Source organism: Ammodytes marinus, assembly GCF_949987685.1.
Source record: "Ammodytes marinus genome assembly, chromosome: 21".
In the NCBI taxonomy this organism is placed as follows: Eukaryota; Metazoa; Chordata; class Actinopteri; order Uranoscopiformes; family Ammodytidae; genus Ammodytes; species Ammodytes marinus.
Window position 1 is genome coordinate 18,231,629 of NC_137225.1, and position 20,195 is coordinate 18,251,823.

At 40.3% G+C, this 20,195-nt stretch overlaps 1 protein-coding gene across 1 annotated transcript; it reads right to left on the reverse strand.

Moving 5' to 3' along the window:
* Nucleotides 1–53: 53 nt before the first annotated feature.
* LOC307267831 (phosphatidate phosphatase LPIN2-like) lies at nt 54–18,616 on the reverse strand. Its single transcript, XM_080050259.1, has 20 exons — nt 18,572–18,616; nt 9,550–9,750; nt 8,234–8,329; nt 7,786–8,072; nt 7,579–7,695; nt 7,280–7,406; nt 6,635–7,106; nt 6,031–6,130; nt 5,608–5,795; nt 5,089–5,182; nt 4,922–4,991; nt 4,741–4,824; nt 4,388–4,467; nt 3,733–3,889; nt 3,103–3,251; nt 2,879–2,965; nt 2,606–2,758; nt 1,501–1,615; nt 1,226–1,329; nt 54–1,140 (listed from the first exon to the last, which is right to left on the reverse strand). Exons 2-20 carry the CDS (start codon nt 9,739–9,741, stop codon nt 996–998), a joined length of 2,817 nt encoding a protein of 938 aa, XP_079906385.1. The 5' UTR covers nt 9,742–9,750; nt 18,572–18,616; the 3' UTR covers nt 54–995.
* Between the last annotated feature and the right edge of the window lie 1,579 nt (nt 18,617–20,195).

Below are 20,195 nucleotides of genomic sequence, written 5' to 3' on the forward strand. Positions count from 1 at the left end.
CTCAACAGTCTGCAGGAAACACTTGAAGCAGCAAAACTAGGGAAATACTGTGTGTTCTCCTCACACAAAGTTTATCACTTTCATAGAAAGAATACATCAGATTTACTTTTAATGAGCAGAATAAAAACAAAAATTAGGCAAAACCTTCATATACTGTAGTTATTCCAACCCAACTAACTTAATCCCGATTCTGTTTTTTTTTTAATAATGATAAAATAATAATAGCAGCAGTTCAGAAAGTGCTTTTTTCCATATTTCATTAATGCAATTATTAACTATGAGCCAAAACAATGAGCAAAGAGAAGTTATTCACATTAAAAAAAGAACATAGAGTGAATAAGGCCTTACAGGAATGAAACGTAGCTGCTTTAAATAATATACTTAATCAATGTGTTATGGTCGCTCTAAAGTCAGAAAGCAAAACATTCGGTAACACTTTACAATAAGGTACACAAAATTGTAGTACCTACTACATAGATATGTGTTACCTACTACATAAGTTTTTTTTTGTTGTGCTACCTAACACAAAAAAACCCTATGTGTTAGGTAGCACAAAAAAAACTTATGTAGTAGGTAACACACTTATGTAGTAGGTAACACACCAAAAAAAAACCTATGTAGTAGGTAACACATATCTATGTAGTAGGTACTACAATTTTGTGTACCTTATTGTAAAGTGTTACCAAACATTCAGTCAGTTATTTTACTTCCACTGCCTGAGTGAGTACTTAACCAATATCTTCTCATAGTAAGCGTTAAAATGAAACAATGTATTTCATGAAAGCCAAAAGCTGCCACAGCCTTCTAATAACTGTGAAGCTCACACTGACTGACAAAGGAAATCTGATTTGGAAAACTTTCATGTCCCAAACTAAAGTGGAATGTGTCTAAGAAAATAAATGTTTCCAGTGGACTTCAATATTAATTCAGTGTGTTAAGTCATAGAGGAATAACAGCTCGTTAAAGGAATTGAACAAAATAAACATCTGTCTGAGTTAGAGCAGCTCTTCCATACTCAGTGCAGCGATAGGCTGTCTCCAGTAACAGAAGGAGCTGAACTCAGGGCAGCTGAAGGTGGCGTTTTGTTGTGAACTCCGTAAAGGGAACAAATGCTCCACCAGCTCACTCAGCCGGCTGTAGCTGTAAAATAAGAAGCAGCAATGGGAACAATAAATATGTGTTTGAGAGACGCAGAGGACGACCTGGGTGATGGTTGGATACTTACGATGTTTTGTTGCCTTTGGCTTGCTCCAGGATCAACTCGCCTTTGGGATTCACTGTGAATATCCGACACACAGGCACACCCACTTGCTTGTAGGCAAACACATCCTAAAAACAGGAATATAAAATTAAAGAAACATGTTCAGAGCCGTGGCATCTAACTCAGCATAGCTTTATACCTCTTTGTGGTCAGTGAATCAAAATATAATCTATCCTGAAGTAAAGCATGGGATGTTGAGAAAACTTAAAAGGATACAGCAAGTAAAACGTGCCACTTACGTTTACTCTGTTTCCAAAGGCTGCGTAGAAGGGATGTGTGTTTGGGAAAAACAGGTTCTTGATGTCTGTGAGGCATTCGATCTTGAACTTCTCAGGCTTTTTCTCTATGACCTCTCTAACAAGAGAATGACAAAGAAGGATTACAGACTTCACTTCTGACCCTTTGGTGCTGGAGAGTAACGGCCTCCACACACATCCTTTTTTCACCAAGAGTGTAATCAACCTAGATCGGCCACACATCCAACCTCGGCTGTGCCGCAGACGGCCGTCTGAGGCACGTCTGCAGCGACGCTTTACTTTAACTCAGGAGGCTCGCCTATTTTTTCAGGGAGACGCGTGTCTCTCTGCTTTAACTGATAGAGAAGTACTCTGTTGACATTCATACCAGTAGCATACACTCTAGTTTCACGATTTCCCAGTTTTTTTCTTTCAAAATAAAACTCCCAAGAGAGAATTTTTTTTTAAAAAAAGCAACGTGGCACTAGGATAAACTTAATATTAATCATATGCATCATAACATGACATGAAACAACTCCATATTAATGGAAATTATCTATGAAAACTCTATGTAGAAAGACAGGGCTTTTAGGAGCAGCGCTGCAGCAGCAGCTGCTGAGACGTTCCATGTGTATCCGAAAAAAGCACGAGAGAGGCAGCAGTAACGGAAGGTGATGCGCTCCAGAGGTAGACGCAGGATGTGTGTGGAGGCCGTTAGGGTTCATTTATATTTTGAACTTGAGTGGCTAATATTTATTAAAAATCAAAGATGACCCAAAATGCATAACATTTAACACAAAACAAGTTGGCAAGGTTAGGGGTAGGTAGGTATAGGTGCAAATAGATCAAATGCTGCAACAAATTCCAATAGTTTGTTGTTAAACAAACCTGTATTGGGATAATATACCTGTAAAAATACAGACTTCTGCCGTTAAATAAAAAATGGAGATCAAGCCGACTAGTGACTTAAAGCACTAACATTAATGCCAGAGATCTGTTGCAGCCTATTAACATGTATTCCCTAAATCCTGTAATACAGTTCAGGTCGGTCCTATTGTGTCATAATGTTGTTGACTATGAAAAAGAAGCAGAATAAACAAGTTCTTACCTGTGGAAGGCAGAGAAGAGGCTGCTGGGGGAGAGCATGAGCGGTCCCTGAGGCAGCAGCGTCCCTCTGTCGTTCACCCAGTGCAGATACCCGCGAGTCATGTCCGCCATGCCGATGGCTCGGGCCGAACAGTACAAGAATTTGTAACCGTTCCTGTAGCAGTCGGGAAATTCATTTTGAATTTAATATTTGACATAAGTAAAGCCACTGCACTGTTTAACTTATTATATTTTACATAAGTAGGAATCGAAGAAATGGACATCTGTGTCTTACTCGTGCACTGAGTGGTAAAGCTTGGCGATTCCCTGATGAGTCCAGTCTTTCCCGAGTTGAGGCAGAATCTGACCAAACACATCAGATCTGCGGGAGGAAAATGAGCAACACAGATTCATACAAGAACAAGATGTCAATCTCAAGTCTCTGCCAGGACAATGATACTGCTGTGTGAGAATAAACACTCCATTATAATGTGGAGGTGGACGTTTAAAGTCTCGTACTTGGTGATGGTTCCATCGATGTCGGAGATTATGACCTTGTCGTCCCAGTTCCACAGGTAGACGGTTCCCTCACAGCGACAAGTCCCCTGGTACTGAGTGGTGATGCTGAAGGTGACATCATTAGGCCCCTCCCTTAGCTTAAGGCTGGCCTGTATGAGACACAAATGTAATGTAGTTAAATGTAAAAAAAAAAAAATGTACTAACTGATTTTGTATTGCTCATCGATGCAGCAGAACCAGATAGTGTCTCTTTTTTTGCCAGTTGCCTACATTACCCACAATGCAACATGGTAGACAACAGTTCAGTTGGATTTGTTGCTGTGTTAGCAGCTAACCTCAAGCAAAGATGAGGAAAAGAAACAAACCTAGTCTAGAACAACAGCAGCCACTAATTGGAGGCTGATATTATCATTACACTCCACAATAACAATGTACTGATCATTATTTTCTTGGGGCCTTACAAGTAACATGCCAAAATCTATGTAACTGTTGCACACAAAAGAAAAATACAAAATGAATTATAGCTCTCCTTGTGCTAATCTTTTCCACTGGGCTTGATACATAATCACAAGGTGCCAGTCTTAGTCTAATTTTAGTCACGCTATCAGCACCAGTGGACACTTGTCTTACTATCTGGTCAGACGACAGGCGGAGGGACTTCTTGTAGGAGTGACAGGGCGCCGGTGCAGGGCAGTCTGTCTGCACATGCTCAGTAGGCGCCAGAGCAGGTGCCACGGCGCTCAGCTCTTTAGTCTCATCGTCACTGGACCACTCTGATGCTTTCTGCCTGTGAGAAGAGGAAAACAGTCAGAAGTAAGACCAGCAAATAATATAAAAACTACAAGAAACTGTACAGTTAACCTGTAATAGTGAGTTTCAGACCAATCAATGTGAAAATAAGCTCAATAACAAGGCAATACACTAACAAAGACATATTTAGACTAAATAATGTAATTCAGTGTCAACAAATTACCTGCAGAATCGTTTAAAGTCACCAGAGGGCGGCAAATCACCCCATCTGCTTTAATCAACAGTAAATATGTTTTGGTCTTTCACTTTCTATTTTACAAAGAAAGTGAATGCATTTGTCAAAAACTACATTTTTTGAGCCTGTTCCAAACTATGAATCAAAATCTCTCTCCTTTTATAAAAGTGATACAATGACAGCTCTGCTTGCTGGCTAACATGTTAATCCAGCCTGTGTGGGACCTGTTTACCCAACACTGCTTGTGTTGGTGTGGGACTGTGGTGTTGTGAGGAAGCCGGAGCTTTGTTGCTCACTCACTGTGTTTCTGGGGCCGGGTGAAGGGCAAGGCTCTCGCTGGACAGAGACTCCTGACGCTCCAACTTGTTCTCTGATGATGACTGAAGATAGAGAGAGACATTATTAGCTTTGTATGTCTTGAAAACAACATATAGAGTCAAAAAACTAGTGAGCAATAAATAAATATGATAAAATAGGTTCTTAAAAGTCTTTACGCAATAATACAAAACAAGGATGTAGTGGTTACTGACGCACATTGCCAGACTGTTCCTCATTTTCCACCAATGCAAAGTTCCTCAATCAAAATGGGGATTCCCACGGACTTCCAATATAAAGTAAACACACAGATAGAATTGTGACATTCTGTACTGTACCTGCTTTACGCTGCTCTTTCTCCAGAACCACCAGCGGCCAGACTTTTTGGGCATTTTCTCCTTCACCCAGGCCTCCTCTGTAGCCTGCCATTCACATCATAAATGATTCATGTGTAAATAAGTGCAGATACAGCAGAAGATCAAATAGTACACTCTAAAATGAATTAAACCAAGAAGGTACCTTTGGCAAGTTCTTCTGAAAAGCCTGCATACTAAGTATCAACGGTGCTGCCAGTGTCCAGTTGTAATACCTGGAAATAAAAAAATAAATTGCACATTATAAAAATGACACATCAATGAATCATCAACAAAAGTCGTGTGACATAATAAGTGAGGAGGAAGACTCACCTGTTTGCTATTCTAACCACCAAATTGGGATTGTCGATTATTGCTGGATTCTCTGCAAATTCATTGTAGGTGATGATGTGCTCCATGAACTTTTCTAGAGTAAATAGAACATAGAAGCCAAATAATGAATGATGAGAATTGGCTGTATTTCTATTGAACAACTTAAACAGAATGCAGTTTGGAACTGTGGAACAAGGCAGTCAAAATATGTAGAGTACATCCTGCTCATTGACAAGGACTCTTTATTTGTCACAAATAATATGCTTAGTGAAATGCAGTGGTGCGGTCCAAATGTGCTTAGAGACTAATGTGATAAATGTCAAGATTTGTTTAATAATATATACAAATATAGGTTTAAAAAAAAGAGTTCAAGTATGCAATGTGCAAGGCAACTTTTATCCTTACAAAATAACTTAACATCCTGTTCAATCAACTGCTGGTGCTTTTAAATCATCCTGTATTAACTTCCGCTCCCACTGGAGTTTTAAGAGAAACAGACTCATAGAGATCCCTGTTTACCTTTAGGGATCTCAGAGTTTTCACCCACACCTCCACACAGCGACAGGGTGACGTCAGGCAGATCACCAGCAGAGTCAGACAGACACTCTGTGCCACTGTCTGCTGCTGCACTGCCCACAGACTGGGGCGACTGGGATCCAGAGCCACGCCCAATCTCCTCCCAGTGTTTAGGAACCTGCTCAGACTCACTGAAAACACAGACACACAGTGTTACATTTCACACGTTCCAAAAGGTGCACAACAACACCAGTTATTTTTTCACTTTATTGTGGTTCTGTTTACAGGGCGGGCTATCAAAACCTCAATATTTTTTATTACAAACGCAATTGTGGCAACAAGTAGCCTAGTGAGAACTGACAGGTACCAAAAGTTTTACTCTAATGAATGCTAAAGGATTTAATAGGACTTCTCACTGGTTTGTACCTTTTTGGGAAGTACAGGGCAACAACATCAGGTTCAAGTACATTCAGGTCATCCAGGTAAATATCTTCAGGTCCCTGGTGTTGGCTCCTCTTCCTCACACCTTTATAAAAGCAAGAAAGGTCAACTTTAAAATCGCTGACTTCATGTTTTTTCACTTCCTTCCTTCTCTTTAAACTTGTGCATGTGAACGCAGCGCTGCCTCAGACAGACAGTATGAACTTGGGGCCCAAACAGAAACCACATCCTTCCTGTTCACATTGACTCACAGCATTAGTAAACTGGCTGTCGAGTACATTCACACAAGACTTTCCCACGTTATTTAAGATGCAATATGAGAATGACTCCACTGTTCAAATCATTCAGTCTCAAAAAGAAAAGGAAATGTAAAGAAAAGGAAATAAAACAAAACAATTATTTTTGAAACATTGTCTAAAACATCTTTTTCTGTAGAGAAACCAAACAAAGAACTACTTTATCTACATCAGAAATTGCTCCATAATTCCCGTCTCTATACATACTACAGAATGACAATACTGTTAACTTGAATTAGAACACACTGTAATAAGACACATATTTCAGAGAGTTGTGAAGGAAGTTGTGTTACCTCTCTTCTTGTTGGGGGAGTCGCTGGGTTTAGAGGCTCTTCTATCAGGACAAACTGCTGCTGAGTCTCCAGCCGTTTTCCCTTGTCCACTGGCAGCAGAGCCGCTGTCCCTGCGGCTGGGCGGTGAAGAAGTCCACCTGGTCTTCTGAAGGTGTTTTTTGCAGAGGTCAGAGTTAGTGGGAGAGGGCTTTGGGGTAAAACTCTCGGACTGTATGTTTGAATGGTCCGGCTCGTGCTTGTTTATGTCCGTATCTTGTAACGAAGCTTCAGAGGGCTGTGGTTTGAAACTCCTCTGATCAACAGTCATGGTACGAGGCTGCGGCTTTACAATGCTGCAGACGGGATCTGTGGTTCTGTCTCCTTCCCTCGACTCTTCCTCCATGGCTTCTGTGCTTAAGATAACCCTGAAATGTGTGTTCTCAGAGGGAGTGATGGTCAACGGCTTTGGCTCCGATTTGTCCTTCTTGTTGACCTGGATGCAAGAAAGAACACAAGAAAAAGCTTGAGTATACTGTATATAGATGCATTTTCACCAACTCTTAATATGTATGAATGTGAACATGAATGAGACTTTTACTCCAACCCAATAAATCTCTCATCTCACTTCTCCCAAAGACACAAGTCTGGACCTGAACAGAGTCTCACCCTAGTGGATTCAGGAAACTCTCCCCATGTCCACTGCATGTGGGTCTCGGCCCTGTGCGCGCTCCCTGCTGGCTTCACCATCAGCTCAGAATCACTCTTGGGCGACGTAGCCTCTGACATCTCCCTGCTGTAAACACACACAACACAGTTTCCACTGAGTCAGCTTTACTGGCCTTGTGTTGGGGGAGATCTGTTTAACTCTGACCTGTCTGTTTTGATAAGTTCATTGATGTGTCTTCAGGTCTATGTTTGTAAGACTTTAAATATTTGAAAGGAGTGGGGGAGGGACGGGTGCGTACGTATTACAGGGGGGCCACTCTCCCTCAGAGAAAGGGTAGCTGTCCCACTCGAGGTTGCTGTGGGTGGAATGTTGCCTGTGATCCATATTGTCTTTCATTAACGATAGTGAAGATGCCCTGAAGACAGGAAAGAATTAAATTAAAGAAAAGTATACAACATAAAACCCATTAAAAAATCCATCGTTTAAACTGGCCGTGTCTTCTCACCATCCATTGTGAGCGTTGTGATCCTCATCTGAACTGAGCTCACCCAGCTCCAGCTCCCCTGCTGCAGGTGTGCTGCTCTGCTCCTCCTTGCGGTGCTCGGCCTTGTGCTTCCTCCTGCGTTTCTTCCTCTTCTTGCCGGCTGTGTTGGAGCAGACGTGGAGGTTTCCTGAGGCTGGCTCCTCTGGACTCAGAGGCTGACTGGTGTCCCCACACCGGGGCTCTCTGCTCCTGAACAGAGCGTCTTCTGAGGGGATGGGTGAGGTCACCAGGTGGGCTGGGACGATCTCCTGTGTTCAGGTAAAATAAATTAAAGGAAATGAACAAACCTAAGAGTCCGCAATCAAGAAATGTGTTGTGTAAATAAGTTCTTATCAGAGAAATAGATTTCTGTTAATAATCAAGATCCGATTGGCTGAACCTTATTCACCATAAACTGCTGAAAACTCACATTTTGCTGCTCTGTCTCCTGGACGAAAAAGGCCTCTCCATTGTCCCCGAGCTTCATGTGTAGCTCCACAGGTTCCCCATTGATTTCTATATCAATCTTCAGAGTCAAACAACAGAAAAGAAATGTTGTAAAATTGCGTAATACTTAATCGTATGGTAAACTGCTTTTTCTCAATCATTAATGGGGTTTGTTTACAACACAAAAGCAACATATGCACGGCTACAACACAGCTTATGGATAAAAAAACAGTGCATCTGAAGAATTTGAGATAAGCCAGAGAAAAAAAGAGAACAGCGTGTACCATGCCATAAATGCCACAACTTTCTACTGATGTATTACACAGACGGGTTTTACTCGGAACTAAGCTGCCTGGGTGGAATTAGGTTGTTAAGGTCAACAACATACGTCAACAAATACAGTAGTATCAGTCAGCTGAGTTCAATTCTTTCTTCCATTTTAGAAATGAACCAAAACCTACTTGCTTGCTTGCAGGATGCTGACATTGATACAAGGCTGAGATAAAGATGTACTGTTTTTTCCTGCGTGTTCTGCTCAAAGATGCTTTTAATCTTCATCAATCTCTGTAACTGTCACCGCAGACTACATCCTGCCCGACTCTCCTCCTGTAAGCCTTTAGAGGTAATGCTACTCTGTAATACACTGTATATGAGTGGAAAGTTCACAAGTTTGGAATAAGAGGCTGAGTCGAGCTTTAGTGTGTGGGTCCCACCTTAGTGATCACCTGACAACTACAGCAGTCTATAAATAGAGAGAAGGGACAATCTGTTCTTGAGAGAATCAGAAAATGAAGGAGAGGAGCAGAGGGCAGGATAGAAAGATAAATGTGTCAGCAGAAAACGAGTCACAACAGGAGTTCCTTTTAATTGTTATTTAATGCACCCTCCTCTGAAGCACAGGTCACATATTCAGGTGTGCAGAGATTGTCTTCAGTACTTCAATCAATTAGAAAGATATAAAATCTACCAACTGCAGCACTAAAATGGCTCCTTCAATATGAACACTAAAGGACCCTCAATTTAAATACTAAACAGTTTTAAGAACAAAGAAGATTTTGAGGGACTATTTTTTAAATTCTTTTTATTTTATTTTGAGATGGAAAATCATTTTGGTTGCACAATTAATCAGGCATGATTTTCATCACTAAGTAATCTAATTTCTTCCTTCCACGTTTCCCTCAGAAGAAATACAAACTTTAGTTTAAATATTTAAGACTCACAGACTAAGAATCAGTGATAATAATACAATGTGTTTCCAATATGATTCTCTTTCTTCCTTTGAGTAATGTTGGTACTCACCACTTTCTCTCTGGAGCGCAGCACCCCCAGTTTGCCGAAGCGGACGTGGAAAGGGGAGCACTGGAAGGTCCCGTCGGGCTGTCGGACCACCACCACGTCGATGCAGCCTGACAGAGTGGCCTGATTGATCCCTTTGTACAGCTCCTTTACTGTCACCAGCACTTGGCCCGCTAGCTGCCCCACGTAGTTCATGGTGTCAACCTGCCAGCAAAAAGTAAGTAGTTTTTATTAATTTGCATATTTCACAACATTATTCTGCATGCATTGCCTGCTAATTAAAAATGATTTACCACACTCTTTCTCTTAGCCTTACTAGGCCAGTGTCCCGTTAGTGAGGCTCCTGTTGTTCAGAATAGTCAGCAAAGGAAATACAAGCCGGTCCCTAAAAACACAGTGGTTCTGTCCCATTTTCCTCAAAAATGTCCCGAGCTGATTGGGACTTAATCAGGCCCTCAATGGCTGCTGCTGCAGACCGGAGCTGAGCGGACACTGTCTGTTTCTGTCTACTCTGCACAAGGAATACACTCTAAAATGTCAAAATCAACCTCATTTGGGCCAATACAGCCAGCTTCTCCCTGTCTTTTTAGACTTACTTTAACTATTATTGTTTCTGAAGGTAATACAAATGTGTATATTTTGCAGTTTTCAAAGTTATATGCACATTGTTGTAAAACTAACAATCATTATTTTGATAGAGTGAAGATCGGAAGTAAACCTTGGTCTAATAAAGAATCAAAACCCTAATAGGGCAGAAATACTAGCCTGAATTAGACACTATTCTTCTACTGAATTATCCATCCAAATGCACTAGGACTCTAACTGAATTGAACTACAAATAAGTGCCATCATTAAGTCCTTTATTTCCAAAAGTAAAACAGACGGTAATGTTCAGTATATGAGCTGTGTATTATCATCACTCAACATTAGTGCACAAACTACAGTATGCCTTCAGTCATACTGTATCTGCCACAGCTGTTAACCTGTGTGAGGAATCACAAAGCAGCAAAAACATACTAAAACATGTTCAGGCATGTCTGGATAAGTGATGAGATTAGGTTCATACACACATGAAATAGTTTGAAAGGCTAAAAGTAAAGTGATAAGTTACTTTGAAATATCTTATGGTAGCTAGCTGTTTAGAATCACTTCCCCTGCAAAAAGAAGTGCTGAATTTGACATTGTGTTAATGAATGGTTGAAGGAAAACGTGGGTGGTGATACAGTACATAGACACAATATTAACTAGGGCTGGGTATCGTCAAGGACTTCGCGATACGATACGTATCACGATACACTGGTCACGATACAATGTATCACGATATATCACGATATATTGCGTATCTTGATATATTGCGATATTCCATAAACAAGTTGCCTTGTCAAACATAACAGCAAAATATATTGATAATTGCACAGACAAATGAAGTCAAAACTATTTCATTCACAACTTCCTTTACTATTTTCTTCCTTTTTTTTGGTTTTGGCAAATGATCAAACACTGCTGCAGCTGCCATAACATCAAAATAACAAATCCAATTCACTCTTGTGTCCTGTACTAACTGTACAGGACACAATGAAAATGAAAACATATCAGTGTGCTTTTGTGACACAGTGAATCTTAAGTATTCTTATAAACAAAACTGATCTAACTTCAATAGTCAGTATTCTAGAGGCTCAGGCCTGACAGCAGACATGGGTTTGAATCTGACCCGTGGTTGTTTTCTGCATTTCATTCCCTCTCTGCCCCATTTCATATCTGTATCTCTGCACTGTCAATAAAGCCTTGAAAAAAAAAAAAAAAAAAAAAAAAAAGATTTAGTCATAAAAATTGAGACTGAATTGCTACAAACATAAAGACTCCTGATTCTATTTCACTCAATTCCATTGTGAGAAATATTTGTATTGTGTACTGCACCTATGCTGTTCTTTTTTGTACCTGCTTCCAAATGTGTGTACTGTCATGTCCTAGCCCTCTTTTGTTTGCCTGTTTGTTGTTTTATGCTCATATATAAAACGAAAAATAAGGTATATAAAAAAAAAATCGAGACTGATAACGCGAAACTAAGTAGGGGAGAGTGGCCTAAGTTGTGCAACTTTTCACTCAAAGTGACTTTAAAGTAAGGCCTTGACAGTAAAGTCTCCAACTCAAATATGTACATATATATCAGGGTGTTGTGCATCCCTGGCAATAAAAACTTTGGATCTGGAATAAACTGTTGAAGAAATATAGCTTTCGGAAAAAAAGTTGTCTTGATGCACAACTTGCCCCCGGTGTGGTGTAAGTTGTGCGGTTGGAGAGAATACCATGGGGTGAATTGTGCCATTGATATATACAGTATCTCACAAAAGTGAGTACACCCCTAACATTTCTTCAAATATTTCATTATATCTTTCCATGCGACAGCACTGAATAAATGACACTTTGATACAATGTCAAGTAGTCAGTGTACAGCTTGTATAACAGTGTAAATTTACTGTCCCCTCAAAATAACTCGACACACAGCCATTAATGTCTAAACTGCTGGCAACAAAAGTGAGTACACCCCTAAGAGAAAATGTCCAAATTGGGCCCAAAGTGTCAATATTTTGTTTTGCCATCATTATTTTCTAGCACTGCCTTAACCCTCTTGGGCATGGAGTTCACCAGAGCTTCACAGGTTGCAACTGGAACCCTCTTCTACCCATTCATGACGACATCAAGGAGCTGGTGGATATTAGAGTCCTTGCGCTCCTCCATCTCCCGTTTTAGGATGCCCCAAAGATGCTCAATAGGGTTTAGGTCTGGAGACATGCTTGGCCAGTCCATAACCTTTACCCTCAGCTTCTTTAGCAAGCCAGTGGTCGTTCGGAGGGGTGTTTGGGGTCGTTATCATGTTGCAGTACTGCCCTGCGGCCCAGTTTATGAAGGGAGGGGATCATGCTCTGCTTCAGTATGTCACAGTACATGTTAGAATTCAATGAACTGTAGATCCCCAGTGCTGGCAGCACTCATGCAGCCCCAGACCATGACACTCCAACCACCATGCTTGACTCTAGGCAAGACACACTTGTCTTTGTACTCCTCACCTGGTTGCCGCTCCACACTCTTAACACCATCTGAACCAAATAAATGTATTTTGGTCTCATCAGACCACAGGACATGGTTGTAGTGATCCGTGTCCGTAGACTGTTTGTCTTCAGCAAACTTTTTGTGGGGTTTCTTGTGCATCATCTTTAGAATAGGCTTCCTTCTGGGATGACAGCCATGCAGACCAGTATGATGCAGAGTGCGGCGTATGGTCTGAGCACTGACAGGTTGACCCCCACCCCTTCAAGCCCTTCAGCAATGCTGGCAGCACTCATACGTCTATTTTCCAAAGCCAACCTCTGTGTACGACGCTGACCATGTGCACTCAACCTTCGTAAACTGGGCCGCAGGGTGGTATTGCAACATGATAACGACCCCAAACACACCTCCAAGACGACCAGCGGCTTGCTAAAAAAGCTGAGGGTAAAGGTTATGGACTGGCCAAGCATGTCTCTAGACCTAAACCCTATTGAGCATCTTTGGGGCATCCTCAAACGGAAGGTGGAGGAGCGCAATGTCTTTAATATCCACCAGCTCTGTGATGCTGTCATAAATGGGTGGAAGAGGGTTCCAGTTGCAACCTGTGAAGCTCTAGTGAACTACATGCCCAAGAGGGTTAAGGCAGTGCTGGAAAATAATGGTGGCCACACAAAATATTTACACTTTGGGCCCAATTTGTAAATTTTTTCTAAGGGGTGTACTCACTTTTGTTGCCAGAAGTTTAGACATTAATGGCTGTGTGTCGAGTTATTTTGAGGGGACAGTAAATTTACACTGTTATACAAGCTGTACACTGACTACTTTACATTGTATCAAAGTGTCATTTATTCAGTGTTGTCCCATGGAAAGATATAAAGAAAAATGTGAAGAAATGTGAGGGGTGTACTCACTTTTGTGAGATACTGTATCTCATAAACTGTAATGCATGACAAATCCATTAGACAATCACTTATTTAAGGTGTATTTAAAGTAAATAGTTGACAAAGATTGAAGGACAATTTTCTTAAACAAGGCCTAGCAGATCTAATGGTTTTACCTGCAAAGCTCACAATGACAAAGTCACCATCATCATCTTTCTGGCCATCTGAACTCTCATCAGTGGTGTTGTTAAGTGGAATTGAGATGTCACTCTCTTCTGAGCTACTGTAGACAATCACTTTCTTTTGGTGACCAGCGTATACAGCCATGCCACTGGCACAACTCTCAGAAATGTACTTTGCACTAGTTGCTCTGTGCTTGTGGAACCAACTGCCACCTGACAAATGTGATTCCCCTACATTTCTGCCTTTAAATCAAGGCTCAAAACCCATATGTACACCCTGGTGTTTCCTCCCCATTAACTATCTTACCTCTGCACTACTATCTGTGTTTATGTGGATGTATGGGCTTTACGTCTTTTATTTTGGTTATTGTTATTTTACCTTCATTGTTTACCTACTGAATGCACTATGTACAGCACTTTGGACAGTGCAAACTGTCATAAATGTGCTTTTATAAATACATTTTACTTACTTACTTACTTACTTATAACTCACCCAGGCCCTTTGGCACAAATCACCCCAATCCCAGAAATTTGGATAATAAGCATGATGCAGCAATTTAGGGCTGACATCGTGCTAACTGTATAGACTCAAAATGTAGCATACCAAAGCACTAAAACATGTGTCAAATGTTTTCAAACTTGTCTATAATTGTTCAGACACAATAATCAAAAAACCTTGATCATGGAAATGTTACTTTGAAAGGCAAAACACAGTTTTTTTAGCTTAAATGTGCTTATATCTTATTCCTTGTGTCTCCCTTCTTTACAGGATGAGTCAAATGGATGGCTCTTCTTAAATATGTGGTCACATTTCCAATTTCTTCCACGGTTTTCTAGAAACAAGGGGTGGCACAACTTCCAAAATGCACAACTTAGGCCACTCTCCCCTATCGTGATATATCGATATATCGATTTTTTGATACAGCCCTAATATTAACTGTCTGTTCAAATACAATCTGTTAACACACACTCTCTGTTGCCATGACGAAGAGCTTATACTTCTTTTTCATTACTCTCCTTTCTAGAAAGTCACTCACTCATTTCAAAACAATTCCAGGTGAAAACACATCACTTCCATCACAAATCCATTGACTGCGTTCAGACAAATCTGTCTAAACCTGATCCTTGTCACGTGTTTGGGATTGTTGTCTGTCTCTGTGGTGCACATGGTGTCCCATTACACTTCCATTATTTATCCAACGCTATAATCCAAAGCTGCTCGTGATCAGAAGGTAGATACAGAGACACAGGGTGAACAGCCGGGGATGGCCACATTTTGGAAGACCAAAATTGTGCTTGTACTACTTTATCTATTGAGAAAGTAGGCCACTGTGTCCGCCATGCTGCTCTGATATCAAAAAAACATAGAATAGGTCACAACTTGGAGCATTTTAGGCCTGTGATTAGGACTTGTGTGTGTGTGTGTGTGTTGTCCGAACAAAGAGAATGCAACAATGTGGTGTTTCAGTATTTAGGAAAATGGTTTACACTGACTAAATCAGAGCTGCATATCAGCTGATTGGACTTTGAAACTATTCAAGCCGCTGCACCAACTAAACTCTATGCACTTAAATTTTGCCGGAAGGAAATAAACTCTGCAAATAACCATCTGCTGAGAATAGCTGAAATAAAATAGCTACGATTAATACACGGAAACATACACAACATAAAAGGAAAACATCATTATCTATCGCACATTCTGGACAAACTGTATCTCCAAAGTCTAGTGATGATAATAAACTTCCCATCAGTGGACAAAAGTGGGTCACTGATGTTGATAACAATATTAAAGTAGGATTGGGCAGTACAGCAATAATAGATGACAGGGAAAGGAAATCTACATTTTATTTTATTCTATATTAAGGTTTTTATTATGTCCAGGTGGTGCATTGGTGGGCTGATTTGAGATAATATCAATGTGATCCGAATTATCCTCATAGCTAATGTTTTTATCACACTGGACTATCTTAAAAAGAAGAATCCCATTGAGTTATGTAATCAAATTTTGAAAAAGTTGAATTTATAGTATGAGATAATGTCACAAAATAATAATTATTAATGTGATTATCCATTGTATTATTTGATTCATTTTTGGCAATCCACAATAGAAAGTTAGTCTACAGGTTACGTTTGAAATAGTAGAAATAGACTCAAGGTTTAATATTGGGTCAAGATTATAGTTAAATCTGAATGAAGAGTACTACAGTAGAAAGAGTCATACTTGTGAGAGATTGAAACTGCAAGAATGCTCCCAATATTTCAAGTCATATACAGCACATCGAGCCATTAAGAAAATCATCATTCACTTTGCATATTCAAATGCAAGTCTTACCAGCAGCCCAACTCACCAGAGTCCAAGGGGACTGGTCCTGCTGCTCTATAGATAACCCCCCTGGTATCTCCATGTGTGAAGGCCTCCTCTCCTCCCCTGTCCTCCTCAGCCAACCTGCTCCTGGTCTGTGCCATGCACCGCAGCTCTTACCAACCTCCCTAACCCTGACTGAGCACAAATGGAAAGTTACCCACTGGTCTGAGCCCTGAAACGCTTACACAACCTCTCTCAGCCCCGGCCGGCACCCCCCATCACCGCCAACCTTTGCTCAGAAGGTCTCCAAGGAGAACGCAGAATTTTAATCTATGAGTTAGTGTGAGCTAGTGTGAATGTATATCCAATAGTTGTTGAGACAAGTAGTTCTAGAGGCAAAGCCAAGGGATCACCAAAGTTAGGCTTTATCTTCTGAGGAGCATGAATGTCTGAACCAAATGACTATCCGTCCAATAGTTGCAGTAGGCGATGATACATTTCATCCTCTACTAAAGCGGTAAGCCGCCTGACCAACATTGCCTTCCCTGCATTCTGATAACAACAACTATATCCAACAAAGTAATACATGTTACTGCAAGCATTCATGTATTGTAGCACCATTTGATAATAGTGTCACATTGTGTACACCCCCCCCCCCCACACACACACACACACACACACACCCGCTACACCAAACCACAGCTCAGCTCATTTAAAGGACAAAGCAGAAGTGTCTAGATGAGAGTCATCAGGCATGATAGCAACGTTGCACAACCACATCTCTCTATCTCTCTAGTGAGCTGACTACACGCTGTCTACTGATCGAAACACTACACTCCAAATTTAGTAAAAGCCTACAACTCCCCTGAACGGAAAGTTTAGACATTTACAGGTCCCAGTTAAACCGCAAATAACAATTTAATCATCAGTTTATGCCAGAATGTTTGTATTTCATTCCTTACCAAAAATGTCAAACGAAGTGTGAAAACACACCCATCACAACTTTATGTACTTACTATTTAAAGTGCTTGATGTCCAACAAAGAGCACACCCCCCAACTGAATGCACAGTTACAAAAAATCTATGTTAACTGATGAAATGTATTCATCACCGAAAAGCTGTTTCAGCTGTAGTCCAGCTGATGAAGGCTGGTGAGGAAGGGGAACTTAAGTTGACATTGTTTTGTCAACTCAAGTTAATTTGTCTTTGTCAACTACTATTTATTTAAGAAAGAAAGAAAGAAAGAAAGAAAGAAAGAAAGAAAGAAAGAAAGAAAGAAAGAAAGAAAGAAAGAAAGAAAGAAAGAAAGAAAGAAAGAAAGAAAGAAAGAAAGAAAGAAAGAAAGAAAGAAAGAAAGAAAGACCTTTGGAAGCGATTACTAGAGGTTCTACTTCCACTTTCATTTCTGAACAATATGTGGCTTAGGTTCTTCCTCATTCTTTTTTATTGATACAGTACAATTACAATAAGGCCAATCTTGTGAAGCTTTGTTTCTTGGTCGTTTTGTGTGCTGTATGATACAGATCCAGCACAACCAGTGTTTAACCACCACGGGTCTTGAAGGGACATTAAGTAGGTGTTAATCCTGTTTACAAGCTTAGGACCGAATGCAGCTTTCCCTGCCTCGGCACGTTTGTCCTGCTCACTATGTCCAACGTGATTCTGCATCACACACAGTTAATGACCGATGATGTTGTCAACAACACAACAATACTTAAGACTTTGACAGTGAAACAAGAGCTGCAAACATTAAGCCATTCATCATATTTAAATGACTCAATTCAAACGGTACAAAGCCCAATGTTATCGAACATGTGATTATATAACAGAGAAAAGCATCAAATCCTCACATGTTTCGCTCAATATTAGCTTCTCATTCCATTCATAAAACTCATAATTTCAACACTTAATGCAATGATATGTTGGTGCTTTCGAACATCTAGTAAGCTTATTGTCTCTCAGCAAAATAAAATATATTAATGATTTGAATATCTCCCTATTCACTATTCATTTAGCTCTTTTGCATACTTTAAAAAGGAAAAGATAGCATCAAATACAGTGTTACAGTGGCCTAAATCTCAGCATTGACTCTTATGTCACAGTTAATCTATAAGTAGTACACTGATATATCTCACACACCAGGATCATATCTCTAACTAAGTTTGCTGTTTAACACTATCACATGATAAAACCTCACAATGTCCCTGATCATGCTTAATGTAGTCCAGCATGTAAATAGACACCTGTATGACGTTATGCCATCAGGTAGGCTATTTCACCTATTTAAAAAAAAACGTATAAGGCGTTCAGAGACACAGTTGAAGGGGTTTCATTTGACACAACAGATATTTATGAGAACGACTATGATTTTATATAAAGTTATAACGTGTTGTACAGTAGTCAATTCCCTGTTACAACACTTCAAAGGCGATATTCAGCATAAAACAGGAGCTCACGAGTTGCAGAAGCCGCTAAATGACTCGTAGTGAAGGTGTTCAAGGACAGAGGAGAGATATCAACCAGCGGTATTAAAGTGAGTCTTATTTGTATGTTTCTACGGACGTTAAATGAGGATACTGAGGAGGTACCGCGGGTTTTATTCATCCTACCTGCTGGCTAGCCCGGAGGCAGTCGCACCTCTTGTCAGCGCTCTGTTTTTGTGGAGTCTGCTGCTGCTGCTGCTGCTGCTGCTGCTGCTGACTGAAGCCGACCACACAGCACGTGACCCCGCAGCGCGCAGGCTGCACGTGATGACAACGCAGGAGGACATTTGATGAGGTTAATTATTAAAGTTAATGGTCACCTCTGGACAAACAAACATTGAATCAACAATGCACCTTTTTTCATAAAGTGATGTCAATAAAAACCGGTGGAAATCCTTGCCATAATTGGTGCTTCAAAGCTCACAAAAGCCTATCTCTTTTGCTTTCAACCTGTCCAATGTGGAGTAATTTTGAAAAACAATAAGCTAACATTTCTTGTTAATTTAATAAATACTACATTCACAGAAATACACACTAACATTTTTAATAAATGTAAACATTTGGTGTGGCTTACCTCGGCAACTTTAACACTCACTGACTTGAATTAATTCTGCCCTGTTTCACCCCAAGAATTTCCCATGTTTTCTTTGTTCCCCTCTCCGACTTTAAAACCTCCACCTCTGTGCTCCTCCATGTCTGTGTCCCTGTATAGCCTATCTCTAAAACATATGGCAGTAGGCCTATACAATTAATAAGGGTGACAATTTAAACCAGTCAACAGATTCTTTATTCAAGAAAATATGATGAAAAAGAAACATAGGGTTGACCAAATAACCAAATTAAATGCACACAAAGTATTATTACGAATACATAATATAAAACAAAAGGTAGGCCTATAATGTTCCATGATATACTTATTCTGTTACACAAATGTGGATTAATTAAAAGCAAACACAACGTCTAAATTACGATAGCCTAACTGAAAACACATCATTCATATAAAGCACAAAAGCCAACATCAAACTTGTAACATACATGTGAATATTCTCATTATTTTTCTTCATTAGATTCACTCAGTGTTTCAGCTCTCGGTGCAGGATTCTCCACAGTGTCTGCAGGCTGCTCAGGGGCCACCGATTGGTCAGAAGGAACCTCATCTTTTACATTTTCTTTTTTTCCTGCATCTAAAGCTTTTGGTTCAGTGTCAGCATCAACTGCAACCTTCTCCTTGTCTTTCTTCACTTCCTGCTCTTTGTTGTCTTCAACCTTTTCCATGGGAGGAATCTTGGTCACAGACTCTGCAAGGGGACAATCGTTTACAAACATATACTCTGACAAAATGACGCCATATCGTAATGTTTCAAATGAAAATGAAAAATATATATAATTTCAGCCGTCTCACCCTTTCTCTTCTGCTTTTTCGTTCCAGTGATGGGGGTTTTCATCTTTTCCTTTGGCGTATTTGGGCTATACACCACATTTCCCTCTGCGTCAGTCATATATGACGTTATCCCCAAGTCAGGCGTCCCTTCTGAGATCTCCATCTGAGTGGAGAAAAACTGGAGTAAGACTTCACCATGTAAATGAGATGGCCTGTTCTAATCAAAATGAACCATCACACCATCCATAGAATGATGTCCACTACTTACCCAGGATCTTCAATCAGGTCAGAAATATCACTGAAGTTATCCAGATACACTTGACCACAAACAATGAAACCCTTACAATATTATCAGCCTATCCATATCTG